The sequence below is a fragment of the Antechinus flavipes genome, chromosome 1 (genome assembly GCF_016432865.1).
Source record: "Antechinus flavipes isolate AdamAnt ecotype Samford, QLD, Australia chromosome 1, AdamAnt_v2, whole genome shotgun sequence".
In the NCBI taxonomy this organism is placed as follows: domain Eukaryota; kingdom Metazoa; phylum Chordata; class Mammalia; order Dasyuromorphia; family Dasyuridae; genus Antechinus; species Antechinus flavipes.
Window position 1 is genome coordinate 507,618,627 of NC_067398.1, and position 16,784 is coordinate 507,635,410.

The 16,784-nt window shown below is 34.9% G+C and overlaps 1 protein-coding gene across 13 annotated transcripts in view; it reads left to right on the forward strand.

Annotated features, from left to right (window-relative positions):
* Positions 1-16,784, forward strand: part of MTCL1 (microtubule crosslinking factor 1) — a 160,508-nt gene that overhangs the window by 105,053 nt on the left and 38,671 nt on the right. For all 13 annotated transcript variants that reach the window (XR_007949358.1, XM_051970446.1, XM_051970445.1 and 10 more), the window contains 2 exons: positions 2,806-3,036; positions 4,287-4,463. Coding sequence is in view for 12 of the 13 variants with exons in the window: in XM_051970446.1 (XP_051826406.1) it covers positions 2,806-3,036; positions 4,287-4,463 (408 nt within the window). In the remaining variant the exon portion in view is untranslated. The remainder of the gene's footprint in view (positions 1-2,805; positions 3,037-4,286; positions 4,464-16,784) is intronic.

Genomic DNA, 16,784 nt, shown 5'->3' on the forward strand with positions numbered 1-16,784 from the left:
TAATCACGAATTCAGTTATCCTACTTAATTCTCCTAGCTAGTACAAAACAAGCCAATACCAGCTAATTACCCCTTATCCCTCAAATCCTTTCCCAGGTTTCTTGGTGGAAGAGTCACAGATAAAGACAAATCTTACCTACAGACCTCCCTGCAGGACATCCAATCCCCATCGGGTCTCTACCTAATTAAGCTGTAAACACTAAGTAATAGCTTCTTTAAAAAAATTCATACACACATTCTTCATGATAGAAATATCCTTGAAAAACAACAGATCTCAGTTTCCTGAGATTTGTCAATTGTACAGAACTTGTGCAAAATTATATTTCCTACTTCTTGAAAAACGTTTTTATTTGCAAAGATTATCTGCCATCATTTGTAAGCTTGTATCTTTTTTGAGTTGCTTATGTCCTTACAAGGTTATACATAGAAGATCAGAATATAGAAACTAATATCTTTCTGGTGACCTTTACCAATAGGTATATTCTTGTCATAGAGAATTTTACTCCTAGTTGACTCAGCCAGAACTATTAATAGGCCTATATTGCTAAGAGTTCAAAGCCAGAAGGAAAGGCCCCCATCTACAAATGTTTATAATAACACTTTTTGTTGTAGCAAAGAATTGGAAACATAATGAATGTGCCCATCAACTGAGGGAATAACCAAACAAATTGTAGTATGTAAATGTAATGGAATATTAAAATGGTTTGCTTGAATTGAAGGTCAGAGTTTGCATTTCATTATTCCAGAAAAATAAAGGCTTTTCATGTTATAAGGAAAATCAGAGTTTGAGTTGTTTGGGGTTTTTGTTTTGTTTTATTTTAGGTATCCACATTCTTATTTTATATATTGCACCAAGTTTGTGATTGAAAAAAAAAGAGTCTCATTTTGTAAAGAAAGGAGTTAATCTGTAGTGTTTCATAACTCATTATTAAGGCTCAAAGCAATGGGAGGGGGGAAAGTGAGATAAATGAGACAGTGAGCAATGGGTCATGTCCTCAGACCACTAGCTATGATATTGATATGTTATATGCAGAATAAAAAGCTGAAAAAAAGATCTAAGGACTGAGCTTTAGGAAACATGCTAGCTAGTCTCGAGGAGAGACAAAGAGTCAATGAAAAAGATGAAAATAGAATCTTCAGATAGAGGTAGGAGGAAAACTGGGCTAACATAATATTATGGAAGCCAAGAAAGGGGTTTCAAGAAGGAGGTGGTGGGTAATGGCATCAGTTAGAGATGAAAATGGAATCCCTGCTCCGGACTATATATAGAGCAACTATTCGCTCTGTCTTCTCCTAATTATGCTCATGGAAAATAGTAACATGGGTATAGTGTAAGGATAATTTTAAATAAGCAACACCTGGTATTAGAGTCTCCCACCATTCTTCATGGAGGAGGTTTCTCATTCAAATAAATGCAACTACTTTGAACCTGATGGCTCATCCTGTGGTGTTCAATGTAAAATCTTCATCATTGCCTGATGTTATAATAATAGAATTGTTATTCTAAATGCCACTGTAGAGTCCTGTCTGGATATCATGACAAAATGTTTAAAATCCAAATAGATAACAACACATTTTAAGATTACTTGGCTTTGAAGGCAAGTTATATGACCCTGTTCTAGTTTTCTGTGGCACATTAGGTCATATTGAAACCCAAAGAGGCAATCACTTTAGTGAAACAATTTAAGTCCCTTTATTTTTCCCCTGAATCCTATTTCCTTGGTCTTAGAATTATAAAAGGATACTTGGATTGGAATTCTGTACAATGAATCAAAATGCCCTTAGCCATTAACTGTGAGTTGCAATAATCTGGACATAGACATCAACTTGATTTTCCTTATGAAAAGGCAGAATGAGACTTCCCACCTGCATCCCTAGCTGTGTTATGCCATTATATAATAAGTGTTGAGTAAATATTTTTAAAGGGAAGTCATGTAGAGAGTTTGACTTGGGAATAGTCCTGCAAGATTATTCCTAATGATCCTTGCCCTGAAGGGATACAACCCCACAATGTGCTGGGACACCTGGTCCGTGTTCTATGCACATCTAGGCCACTGGGATCTGGAGAGGAAGGCAAAAAAAAAAAAAGCTTACACAGATATTTAAAGGTCAGAGACAGAGGATTATTGTAGAGATTAAAAATATTTTTATTCTAAGCAGGACAATTATTTCTCCAAGAGGTATGCTGTTATGAAGCACATGGCAAAGATGGAATTTTTATTGGGACCAGGTTATTAAAGTAATTTAACTTTGTGCTTTTCTTTGTAAGAATATATTCAACAGAAAAAAAGATTCATCATCCCTTTAAAATATGTAGTTTTGTATACTGGCAACTACAGAAATAATTGCTTGCTTAGCTTATTTTCTCTCTAATTAGATCTGAGTAGGAGGTTAGGAACAACACGGGTAAAGGGGAAGTTTTCTTTTGCCCTAAAAATCCTAGGGCATTTTCCACACTCAGATAACTCACCACTCTTATCATATGCAAAAGGGAAATTGAACTTAACACTTTAGTCTTGGAGAGCATTCTGAAGAGATCTATAATAATAGTAATATAATTGCTTTATATTTGTATGGTATTTACTCTGATGGGTGAGGAAAACTTAGGAAATATAGTAGGCTTCTTGTCAAAGATTTATTGGTAAAGTAAATCACAGGGACTGAAGGCTTTTTTCTTTTTCAAGATTTGGGGAAAGTAATATCTTTGCCCAGGTATCAGAACATAAGTTGCACTTTGGTTTGGGCAAATTGTGTTCCCTGAAGGACCTTCAGTCTCTCCATATTCTGTCTTTTGTATCATTCAAGATGGAGCAGGAGCACCTGTATGCTTTGCGTCGGAAGGAGCTGGAAGTCCAGAGCTTGTCCTTGCAGAACACTCTGGAGCGCAGGACATGGGAAGAAGAAAAGAACTTGTTGCAGCAGGATCTTCGAAACTTCAGGCAGAACACTTTCCTCTTCTATGTCAAGCTCAAATGGCTTCTGAAGCACTGGAGGCGAGGCAAGAAAGGAGAAGAGGAAACAGAAGATTTCATGGAGGTATTCCCTGTTCTCTCACAAAGCAGCACTGGTCCAAGATTAGCTACCTCCAAGGGCTAGCCATGTAGAAAAAGCACCTGGCTCTAGAGCTTGGCACGGGGACCTCAGGCTCATAAAGACAGTGTCTAATTTGGAAGAAATAAAATTGATTCTCAACCTGAATACCTTTATACTTCTCATATACTTAGATACAGAAACTGGAAAGAACCAATTAGTCATCTAGTCTGTCTTTTCCCTTGAAAGTGAATGTTATCACCTTTTTAGAAGCATTTCATGAGATAGATTTGGCTCTTTTTATTCTTGTTATTTTGTTCCTTGTGGGAATTTTGACTGAATATTGTGATGAAACCCTATGCAGTTGGAAGAGACAGAGAAAATGTCTCCCTTTCCTTCAAGAATTTAAAAAGAATGTATTTTTTAAAATAAATTCAACCAACTCGATTTTTAGGGACCAAAGGCATAGATGTTTATGGATAATTAAAAACCCCAGACTATCAAAAAAGTCATGTTAAACAATAAATTCAGCCTCTTCATTATATATGTGTGTGTGTGTGTGTGTATACACAGACATACACACACATGCATACACATGAACACACACTTTTTTCTCCAAATAATGTTGCTCTGTAAAAGAAAAAAAAGTTGAAGTGAGGTGATTCTGGCCAGTTCAAATGATCTTGTGATGGAAAGAGCCATCTACACTCAGAGAAAGGTCTGTGGGGGCCAAGTATAGATCACAACATAGTATTTTAACTTTTTTGTTGTTTGTTGTTTGCTTCCATTTTGTTTTCTTTGTCATTTTTTTCCTTTTTGATTTGATTTTTCTTGTGCAGCATAATAATTGTGGAAATATTTTTGAAGAACTGCACATGCTTAACATATATTGGATTACTCACCATTTAGGGTAGGATATAGAGGGAAAGAAGGGAGAAAAAAATTGAAACATAAGATTTTACAATGGTGAATATTGAAAACTATGCACATGTTTTGAAAACAAGCTTTAAAAGAAAAAAAAGTTGACTGATTAGAGAGGCTTTTCTATCACTAACCCTATTTGTTCTCTGAAGGAAGTGCTAATCTCTAGGATATGTACAATCAAATGAAGGTCTGAAGAGCCAAAGGCTTTAATTTCCAAAGTGGAAAATTGGCCCCAAATAATCAAAGATGGACTATAGAAAAATAGGTGCCATGGGGAGGCTGTGTTACTATTAAAAGTGGACACTGTGGGGACAATGTATTGTTACTTTTAGATGGAAAATCCTGAGACTTTGCCAGGACTTGGAGTTCAGCCTGAACAAAAAGATGAGGAAGATGAAGAAAGAGGCGTTGGGTCCCCAATGGAGTATTATTCCCAAAATTCCAGCATGGAAATTGATGATGATGAACCGGAGCTACAAACTGCAGAGATACTACAGCACCAAAAGCAGGTACACAGCGTGCTCTGGGCACCAAATACTTTTAATTCTGAAATCAAGTAATATTCTCCCATTCTACAGCATCTTCATTTTATTTAAAGTGCTCCAATGATAAGTCAGTCTCATGGCATCAATGACTACCTTGAATGGTAAAACAATAGAATCCTAGAGTATGAAAAAAACCCTCAACTCATCTAGTTCAACTTCTTTTTTTTTTTTTTTTACTGTCTACATTTACTTTATTTTTTTTTAAATTTAATTTTATTTAATAATAACTTTGTATTGACAGAATCCATGCCAGGATAATTTTTACACAGCATTATCCCTTGCAATCACTTATGTTTCGTTTTTTCCCCTCCCTCCCTCCTCCCCCCCCCAAGATGGCAAGCAGTCCTATATATGTTAAATATGTTGCAGTATATCCTAGATACAATACATATTTGCAGAACCGAACAGTTCTCCCGCTGCACAGGGAGAATTGGATCCAGAAGGTAAAAATAACTCAGGAAGAAAATCAAAAATCAAATAGTTCACATTCATTTCCCAGTATTCCTTCTTTGGGTGTAGCTGTTTCTGTCCATCATTTATCCAATGAAACTCAGTTAAGTCTCTTTGTCAGAGAAATCCACTTCCATCAGAATACATCCTCATACAATATCATTGTCGAAGTGTATAATGATCTCCTGGTTCTGCTCATCTCACTTAGCATCAGTCCATGTAGGTCTCGCCAAGTCTCTCTGTATTCATCCCGCTGGTCATTCCTTACAGAGCAATAATATTCCATAACATTCATATACCACAATTTACCCAGCCATTCTCCAATTGATGGGCATCCATTCATTTTCCAGTTTCTAGCCACTACAAACAGGGCTGCTACAAACATTTTGGCACATACAGGTCCCTTTCCCTTTTTTAGTATCTCTTTGGGGTATAAGCCCAATAGAAACACTGCTGGATCATAGGGTATGCACAGTTTGATAACTTTTTGGGCATAATTCCAGATTGCTCTCCAGAATGGCTGGATTCGTTCACAACTCCACCAACAATGCATCAGTGTCCCCGTTTTCCCGCATCCCCTCCAACATTCATCATTATTTTTTCCTGTCATCTTAGCCAATCTGACAGGTGTGTAGTGATATCTCAGAGTTGTCTTAATTTGCATTTCTCTAATCAATAGTGATTTGGAACACTCTTTTCATGTGAGTGGTAATAGTTCCAATTTCTTCATCTGAAAATTGTCTGTTCATATCCTTTGACCATTTATCAATTGGAGAATGGCTTGATTTTTTATAAATTTGAATCAGTTCTCTATATATTTTGGAAATGAGGCCTTTATCAGAACCTTTAATTGTAAAGATGTTTTCCCAGTTTGTTGCTTCCCTACTAATCTTGTTTGCATTCGTTCTGTTTGTACAAAGGTTTTTTAATTTGATATAATCAAAATTTTCTATTTTGTGATCGGTAATGGTCTCTAGTTCATCTTTGGTTACAAATTTCTTTCTCCTCCACAAGTCTGAGAGATAAACTATCCTATGTTCCTCTAATTTATTTATAATCTCGTTCTTTATGCCTAGGTTATGGACCCATTTTGATCTTATCTTGGTATATGGTGTTAAGTGTGGGTCCTTGCCTAATTTCTGCCATACTAATTTCCAGTTATCCCAGCAGTTTTTATCAAATAATGAAATCTTATCCCAAAATTTAGAATCTTTGGGTTTGTCAAACACTAGATTGCTATAGTTGACTATTCTGTCTTGTGAACCTAACCTTTTCCACTGATCAACTAATCTATTTCTAAGCCAATTAGTTCAACTTCTTCTTGCTAGATGGATGAATTTTTTCCTCCAGATTCCCTGAAAGTGGACATTTAACCTTTGTTTGAATATCTCTGGTTGTCTTAAGAACAGTCCATTCCATTTGAGGATGACTTTAATTATTAGAAAGTTCTGGGAGTGGGCAGCTGCTTATGGAAAAGTAGCATTGACTTGTGGTTAGAAGACCTGAGTTCAGATCCTGATGTGACATTTCCTATGTGATCTTGGGCAAATTATACCCTCCCTGAGATTCAGTTTGCTTATCTGTCAAATAATTTTATACTATCTTCCTCACAAGACTAGTGTAAGGAACATTATTGGTAAATTTTAAATCTCTACTCTTAAAAATAAGTAAAAATTAATAGGTTACTATTTATTACTTGTATTAAGTGTAATTGTAATTATAATATTATATTGAATTAATACAATATTTATGCTGAATTGCATAATTATCACTGCTCTTTCTTTGTGGATAGGTTTTTTACTCAAAGCAAATAAGGGAAGGGTATAATAATCATTTATATAAGGCTTATTAATGTTCCAAACACTATGCTAATGCTTTTTATAAATATGATCTTATTTGATCCTTACAATAATCTTTTAAGGTAGATGCTATTCTTACCCTTTTTTAGCAGTTGGGGAAACTGAGGCAGTCAGCAAACTTGCCCAGGTTAACATAGCAACTAAGTGTCTGAAGTCAGACTGAACTCAAATCTTCTTGCCTCTCTATTGACTGTACGATCTAGCTGCCTCCATGTTCTTTAAGACCAAGTACATGGGTTGAATCCCAGTAAAATGACCTTGCTTCCCTAGACACACACTCCCTCCATAAAACTAGACAGCTGTCTTAGAAATGTGTGCTCTTATTCTCAAGGGTAGCTGAGTAAAGAGCATGAATTGCCCAGTGTAAAGTTATCACTGCTACTGGAAAAAAATCATTTAGGGCACATGTGCTACTGATGGAGAGTCAGGAGATCACACAGGACTGTCATTTTGGCAAGCTGATGAGTGTGAATTTCACTTTGGGAGATGGCACATGTCCCAGACATACATATCCCCAGCATCTGATAACCATCTGACTTAGCATTAACAGCACTATTGTCTGGATTCTGACCAAGCAGGGGAAAAAAGGTACAGAAGGAAAAACTATGCCCAAATATGTAAAATAATACTTCAGGTTTTCTTTTGATTCCTCTGAAAAGTCAGTCCAAAAAAAATCTTTGACATGAAATGTTTATTATTATTATTAAAGTCAGCATAAAGAATGGTATAATTTAAATTTTGTAATTTTAAAATAAGTGCCAATGCTACCAACCATCAGAAAAATACAAGACATCAATCTAATACTGTATTGCACCTCTGATACTGTCTGGACTCTGGAATAGAAACGTAATATCTAGAAGAAGACTCAGGTGTTCAAAATGAAACTGGATTTATTGACCCTTTAATAAGGTCTTTTATTTTCTGATGTTTCAAAAAATTCTACTTTCATAGTTTGCCTCTCAATAGGCTCAACAAAGTTTCAACTTATCTAAAGACTAGAGATTTCTGTGTTCTGGGCTGGGCTGGGTTGGGCTGGGCTGGGCTTGGCTGGGCGAATATTGATGGATGTGGTCACCTTGGGCCTGAGTCCAACCCCACAGTTCCAAGATTTACTGGGCACTCCTTGTGTATATGACACTGTAACAGCTGCTACTAACTCCAACCCCCACTCATCAGGGAACCTCCTCAAGTCAAGGGAGTAAGGAGTTTGCCATAAAACATTTGATTTCTTGCCAGTTGAGGAGTGGGGGGAAAGGCAAGATTCTTGGCCCCAGTAAAGTACATTTTTGTTTAGCTTATTTGCCTCCTAAATGCTTTTTCCTCCCCCACTCCAGAAATCCATTTTCTACAAAACAATAGCAGTTTTCTATAAATACTTAGCTGAGTTTCATGCCAAAATTGTTTGACACAAAAAATAAAACACTTCGTTTAAAGGGTTAAATGAGATCTGCATAAAATAGAAAATATGTCACAATATTAATATCTATGAAGAGGTTTTTAGGTCAGGAGATGATTTTTCCAGGAATGATCTAGTTAGTCAATGATATGTTACTCTGTTTGCTAAAAGTAATTTAATATCTGCTAATTATTTTCTTTCTTGTTTTGTGATAAGATGAATTGTAAGGGTCTCTAAATGATGAGTTTGTTAGCCCAAGTAGCAGTTTTTTAATTATTGCTATTGCAGTAGTCTATTTCATTTAAGAATATGATGATTGTTCCTCTGGGGCACATTCAGATCTATTTTGTAAGAAGAAATAGAGAAACAAACCTTAGGTTTCACAGAATTGCCATAAAAATGAGGTAGAAAGACACAAAAAAAATTGTGCAGTGATAACTTCATCACAATAGTATGTTTAATAAATATCCCCTTTACCTTCCTTCTCCTAGATTCTGTTTTCCTCTGAATGAGCAGATATATGTGGGTACCTGTGATGAAGATGCAGGTGTATTTAGCAGGGTGGAATATATTGAGAAAACTTTAATTTTAATAATTAAGGCTTATGGTAGAGTCATCTAAACTAAAGGTGAGATTGGTTTAGCTGTTCATGTGTCCATGACATCATTAATGTGGCTCTGAGGGAAACAGATATATGCAATCTACTGTAAGTGACAGCTGGTTGTATGAGAACATTCTCAGCAATGAGACTTGTCTCTTGCTCAGATGAATACTATTATTAGCCAGGGAACATTTATGCAGAGACTTGTGTTCATTAGACCATTTAAAGCTTATGGACAGATGTGGTTGGTCCTTCTTTGACCACAATAACTGAAAAAGGAGTCAAGATGATATGCAGAACAGTGAGATAGGATTGAGTATCCAAGATGTCTGGGCTTTGATCGTAGGAATTCTCACATAATAAATGTCCTATCTATCAATAATTCAATTTATTTTAAGATAGACTTGAAAGTAGTTTTTGATAATCAGTACATGTCAAAAAATTTTACTCTCTTGTTAAATGAAACCTACTTCTGCCTATTGAGTACAATAGACAGGGACAAGTTATTTTATGTCTCTGGGTCTTGCTTTCCTCATCTATAAAATGTTATGTTTGGAGCAGTGGATCCCTAAGATTCCTCTCAATCCCTAATCTCTATTATTCCATATCCCTGTACCACCTCAGTACTGCTTCCTACTACCATTTCCCGTTGCAGTACTTTGCAGAAATAGCTTAGTGCTTAAAGATTGCTTAGCACATAGTAAATGCTAAATATTTTTCCAATGCATTTCAAAGCTTCTTAAACTTTTTCCACTCACGACGCCTTTTTGCCTATGAAATCTTTGCATGACCCCAGGTTTTTAAGTATATAAAATAGGTATACAGATCAAACATTTACTAATAATAAGTCATAATTTTGTGACCCCCACATTTGGTTATGTGATCCCTTATAGAGTTGCAAACCATAGTTTAAGAAGCTGGAGCTTAATACATGGGAAGTGCTTGATAAATTTCCATTTTCATTCCAAATATGAATATATGTCTTAAGACGGCATAGACAAATTTCTCCAACAATATCAATGCACATAAAAGCTAAACCATTAAAAAGGAGGGTCAAAAGCATTACATAATTCTTAGTAATCTCTTTGACATTTGACATTATTTAAAAGGTGTGGCCATTCATTCATTCATTCATCTCTATGAAATATTATTTCTGACATTTAGGAACCCTACTGCCAGGTAAATAATAATATCTTGTGATCTAAATGGCTAGACTTCCTGTCGTTGTTGCTGCTATTCACTCATATCTAGCTCTTTGTGACTCCATAAGAGGTTTTCTTGGCAAAGAGATTGGAGTGGTTTGCCATTTCCTTCTCCAGCCAATTTTACAGTTGAGGAAATTGAGGCAAACAAGGCTAGGTAATTTGCCCAGGGTCACATAGCTAGTAAGTATCTGAGACCAGATTTGAACTCAGGAAGATGTCTTCCTACAATGCCTCCAGGCCTGGCACTCTGAGTACCGTGCCACCTAGATGTTCATAGTCCTTATAGATATGTTTAACTAACTGAGAGAGAATACTGTGCTTTTCTGGTCAACAGTGTTTTATGTCTCAGCAATAAAAATTCATATTATCATAATACTTTAAATAACATTTTTCCTATAACAATACTGTGAGATAGATAGTTCAATAAATATATTCTAATTAAATATATTCTAATTTTATAGAAAAATAAATTTAAAAAAGTAAAGTAAATTGAGGCTCCAAGATGTTCTTAAGTATAGGAACCAAAAGTTGACCCTATTTCCTAACTATTTATCTCATATCCTTTACACTATACCTTGCAGTCTCTATAATCCTTTATTTAAAAAAAAAAAACTTTTTTTAACCTTTAAAGATACTATTTCTATGTAGCTTTAATAGAAAGCTTCCTTTTTTCATAATGACAGCAGGATGGATAATTCCTCCACTAGTGCACATAGTTAGTCATGCATACATTCTTATTCTGTGTAGATCCCAGCTAGTCATAATCTTTTATAGAGGATCTGTGCTGTGTTAAAGACTTTCTTTTGGTTCTTCTAATATTTTGTAAATGCCAGTGCCAGTATAATACTTAAGCTGCTTCCTACTTTATGACTGACCCACTTTTCTAATCATATACATGCTTGATAATATTTTTCAATCCACTTTTTTTAATTCAAGTCATTACTGTCCTGTAACTTATTCGGTCAGCTGGGTGGTACAGTGGATAGAGCAATGTACACTTATCAGCTGTGTGACCTTAGGCAAGTCACTTCACCCTATTTGCCTCAGTTTCCTTATCTGTAAAATGAGTTGGAGAAGGAAACAGCAAACTACTTCAATATCTTTGTCAAGAAAATCACAAATGGGATCATGGAGAATTGACATAACTTAACAAGAATAATAGCTTGTTCACAACCACCAAACATTTTTCACTGTTGTTTGAGTTAACTGTAATTTAAATGATATAGCATCATCAGGATAATGTTGGTAACTTTTGGGGGGCCTAGGAGACAATAAGCAGCTTGGATACTTAACAATACTAATATAATTCAAGATTCAATGAAAGCACCCCAGATGTGATACTGCCCATTTCTTCTTTCTGTTCAATTCAGGGCTGAACTGATTATCCCTTTGTAGCAGTCTAATATATATATAATATATGCTAGTGAATTAACTTATTTGGCTATCCATCTGCATCATAAATGAGTTGGCTTATGTTCCTCATCCACTTTGTTTTTTAAGTATAGATGTCTATTCTTTATTTCTTTCAGTCAGTTTATAACAATAAAAATGTGGTTGCCTAAAGAAGACCATCTATGATAACCCTAATAACTTTCCATGCTTTCATCAAGGATACCATAAATCTATATAAAGATAATTCTTAGAGATTTTATAAAGATGTGGGTTAATGTCCTTTTGGTTGCCTTTTATTACTAATGGTACTATATGTGATCTTTTCATTCCTTTAATCCTTCTTTCAATCTTTCATTCTCTGAAAACTGATCCTTGAGCATTTAAAAAATTGGATCACTTGTCCTTCTTAGTAAAGATTTCTCATTACATATTTGGCTAGTTCCTAAGGCTCATCTTTATAGTTGTGTGCCCAGTACTTAGTTTTGGTATATAGGCTGCCATGCTGTGCAGTAAATAAAGGTTTGAGTTTCATTTAAATTGACCTCAAACCATTTACTAGCTATGTGACCCTGAGCGTGTCATTTAGCCTGTGACTGGCTCAGTGTTTTCACTCTATAAAATTTGCATAATAATGGAACTCCTAGGGAGAATAAAATCAGATGATGGTTGGAAATGCTTTACAAATTTTAAAGTTATCATTATCATCATTATTGAGCATTTAACAAATTCTATGTAGTCATTCATTTCAACCCTTCTTCCTGATTGTATCTTCTTAACTATTTTGTTACCTCTTTACCCTTTAGGTACCAAAGTGATAAAGACAAAGGACAATGTTTTCATTATTGTCAATGATGAGAACAGATTTCCACGAAAATGTTTGAGAGCTATTTCATATCTTTTTGTTATACTTCTTTCCAACTCACTCTTAAATGCTTTTCAGATTATTTGGTTTATCTGGGATCTTGTGTCAAGACCTCTGTAAACTTTTTTGCTTCTCAACAACTTTTTTACTTATTGTGTGAGGATAATAATGCTTATAATCAAATATGCTTTGTAAAGTTTTATAAATGAAGCTGTTCTCTCCAGCCAATGTCACCATTGGATTCCCTGCCTCAGCACATGGCAAGGAAATTGTATGTTTTCTAGATGTACTGGGTTCTGGTTTTCCTCCATCTCCTCATTGTAGTGACAAGTTTACACAGGATTTTTAAGAAATACAAATATCTGTGGTGCAATTAGACACGTTTCTCCCTTACCTTTCTGATTGTCATTTAGACTAATCCCAAATATATTTCCAAACTGAAGTAGAGTTTTAGTTATCTAATCTACTCTTATCTTTTCTTGGCCTGTCCAAAGTTTGTCTATAATTCTTGAACTTTCAGCCACTTCACAACACATCAAACTCCTTATGCCTTTCCTTTAGAGTTTATTTCTTTTAGAGAGAGAATGAGAAAGAGTTTTTTGGTTGGTTGTTACTCAGTATTTTTGTTATCTGATTCTACAAATGTCTCCTTATCTTTTTTCAAGTTAAGTCTCTTTATGTTCCATGTGGTCTAATGGAAACTTAAAGAAGGAAAAAACACTATACTTAGAGCCAATTTTTAAAGTAAAACCAATGCATTTTGACATCAGCATTACAAATCCTTGTGCTTGCCTTTTTCCAGTTGGAAAAGAGTTTCACCACCTGTCTGCTGTCCATAATCTTAACTCTTTATCCCTTGAATCTAGAGTCTAAGTTTTCCTAATTTGCACATGTTGTTTATGTTTCCTCATCATATAGTGCTATAACTCCTCAGTAGCTTTACATACTTTCTTTCAAGATACATTTCTAATGTTAAAGTGATCATGTCCCCTTCCCTCAACATAATATTGTTAAACTCTTGGAAATACATTATAAGGTTTTTAAACAAAAATAAAAACTTATTTTCTGCTATAAGTTTTTATTTTAAAAAAACTTATGATGTATTTCTAGTTTACCTCAATCTTGCCCTGATTTCTTGCAACTTATTGGACTGGTGGGTCAATGTTTATTTTCATTATTTAGTGCCTATAATTCTGCAGTATCCTTCAGGAAACTCTCAGTCAGAAAAAATACTAAGATAGTATATTAGGGTGATGAATTTATAAGTGTATTCCTTCATTGCCAACTTGTACATGAATATGCCCCCTCAGGAAATCTCTATCAGATGTTAGATTTTCATATTCAGCCTTCACAGTGTCTCTTTTGCTGCTGAAGAGTCTACAAAGAAAATAAATCGTAAGGAAACAATAATTCTTCCTGTGATTCATCTCAATTAAGGTGGCAGCAATGGTAAAGACAGTAAAATGTTCATTCTTAATAGATCTTATATGGTGTTCTAAGGCTGTACTTCTAGCTAATCTCACTTAAGGAGCTGAGCCATGGCAACTAATCATGTCTCAGCTCCCCTGCCAATAGAGCAGATATTTCTAATGAACACTGCAGGAGATTGTCTTGAATTAGCTTGGACAAAATATTAGTTTCCCTACCCCTGTTTTACATCAAATAGAAAATACATGCAGACCATCTTTACTCTTTGATGTTTAAAAACACATTTGCTAAACCAAACTGAGTTAGCAGAAAAATATCACATAATCTGTATGTTGTGATTGCCTTTTAATAAATCTGTAGCTAACAACGGGGCTATATATCTATTGTGGTCTTAAAATCAACTCCCAAATTGTCAAATGCACTATAACCAAATTATATAATTATGGTTTGATTATTTAGTGAAGATCTGGTCTCATGTATTATAAATATTTGATAAATCTCATCTTTAGGCAAGAATGAGCTTTGTTTTTTACTGTCTTTATTTTTATTTACTATTAAAAAAAACACATTTGATTTAGTACAGCAACTACTTTAAAAGTATTCCTACAACAAAGCAGTTCCCATGCAGATGTCAAAATCACACAAAACTCCTTGAAGTAGGTAGCTACAGAGCTAATTTTGTTCAACCCTGCAATTATTAATATTAAGAGGCAGAATATATGGAAGGTTGCTAAAAGTGTTTCTCACAGTCCTCTTACTCAAGAACCTTTCCCCAATTTTAACCTGACAACAAACATCAGTCTTTCATTATACCCACTTTGTTCCCATTCATGTGCTACTAAAAGAACATGGAAAAAATTACAAGTCATGCTGACTGAATCCACTGCAAATTTGTAGCAAGGCTTTTATGTAGCAAAGCTTTTATGCTCCCCTAATTGACATACTATCCCACTCATCACAGTGGCTTTTCCAAAAAATTTTAAGCCCTTTCAAAACTCTCATGGTTCTCTATCATCTCAGTTTCTCAGCTAAGAACTTTGCTTCCTACTTTACTAATAAAAAACATTGAGGTCTTTGGGCAGGAATGATATTGATGATTAACTCCTATTTGCAACTCATAAATATCAATTCATTGGATATCTTCTCATTTACTTTACTTCTTAAGGTACATGATATTTATTACATATTTCAGTAGCCAGATATGATCCCGTTCATCTTGTATAACATGTATAAAATTCTCTTATTAGGTACCAATAGTGTATGAAGTATTGTAAATTTTTTTCTACCTAAGAAAATATATTTGTTGGAAAGCTATGGATAGAGCACCAGCCCTCTGGTCAGGAGGATCTGAGTTCAAATTTCATCTCAGACACTTAACATTTCCTAGCTATGTGACTCTGAGCAAATCACTTAACCCCAATTGCCTCAGCAAAAAACAAAAACAAACAAATAAAAAAACAGAAAATATATCTGTGTTAGTGATATCAAATTTTTAGTGCCTTCAGAAACTATTTTAGAGTAATAATTTAAAAATTTTTTTTCATAGTATCCATGATTAAAGAATTTCACTTTATGGAAAACTAATTAATCACCAACCTTGTCAGGAAGATATTACACCTTTTTAATAAATGGAGAAAATAGTACAAACCTATGTTTTGATGCTGTGCAGCCCATAGCAAAGCTGAGAATCAATATTTGACTATTATGTCTATTATCACCCAATCTAAAAACCACAACGTCAGAGAGAAGGTATTTTTCTGAAATAATTTTGCACTTTATTGTGTAATAAAGAGTGCTCCTGGTTGAATAAAACAAAATTTGAAACAAAAAAGAGGGGGCAGCTAGTTGGTGCAATGGATAGAGCACCAGCCCTGAAGTCAGGAGGACCTGAATTCAAATCGGGCCTGAGACACTTAACACTTCCCAGCTGTGTGATCCTGGGCAAGTCACTTAACCCCAATTGCCTCAGCAAAATAAATAAATAAAAGCCCTCTGGGACTGGTGAGACAGTTTAGCACTACTATAAGTCAAGTTGAGAGTGCCAGTGTTGTAATTATTCTGAGCTCTACTTTTAAAAAATGACTCTTGATCAGGAAAGGATAAAATTCCAGGCACTCTATTTTGAGTTGGCCAAAATAGTTGAAATGGTTTTATGCATTTCCTTGCTGGAAGGCATATCAGCTTTTGATCTGTGAAGAGATAAAAGAGAGACATTGGATCTGATTTTGTCCTTGAAAAAGTCCATGGAGACATAGTCTGAAATAATTGTGGGACTTTAAGAAAGCTATGAAATAAAAAGAAACTTGTATCATTAGGAGATTTTGAGTCTGATTCAATCTTTGATATGAATTGTTTGATCTTTTTGATCTGGACTATCACTGGGGTAGATTTTCTTGATGTGAAAATTTCTTTTACCAAGACAATACCAGGACAATTCTCCTTATAGTAGAAAGTTACCTAGAGTAGCAAGAAATTAAGTAGTATCCAAGACAGGATTGGAATCCAGACCTTCCAGATTTTAATGTACCCTATCCAATATGCACCATGCTGCTTCTCTTGAGAAGGTTTTTTTAAAATCCAAATTATAATAAAATTCTAATAACATGTAGAGTTTGCTCAAAGATACACCATCATTACAGAGCATGTAGATTGTGATCCAATAAGTGTTATGCAGAAGGGGGATAAAACTGAATTGATTTTGATCATTTGGTTTTCCTATCAGGTGGTTCATATCATTATCTCCATATTGGGAGAAATGGAAATAAAAAGAGGCTGGAGAATATCTTTGTAGCTTTACTAAGGACTTGGAGCAAATCTGGAAGAGAGAGAACATGAAAATCTGAAGATCATTCTTTCTCTGGGTCTAACAACACAAAATAAGCCTACATTTTGCACTGTGGTTTTCTTCCACACCAAATGGTATAAATCATGACTAATAATAACTAATCCCTCTTGGAGGGAAGAGGCGATTTTTTGTTCCCATTATAGCCTACACTAGGGCTCCATTGAGCACTTGTTTTGTGCTATGATTAATGTGATGATTAATATTAGTCAGAAAGCAGTGCATTTAAGTTGATTGCCCATGCCCAATG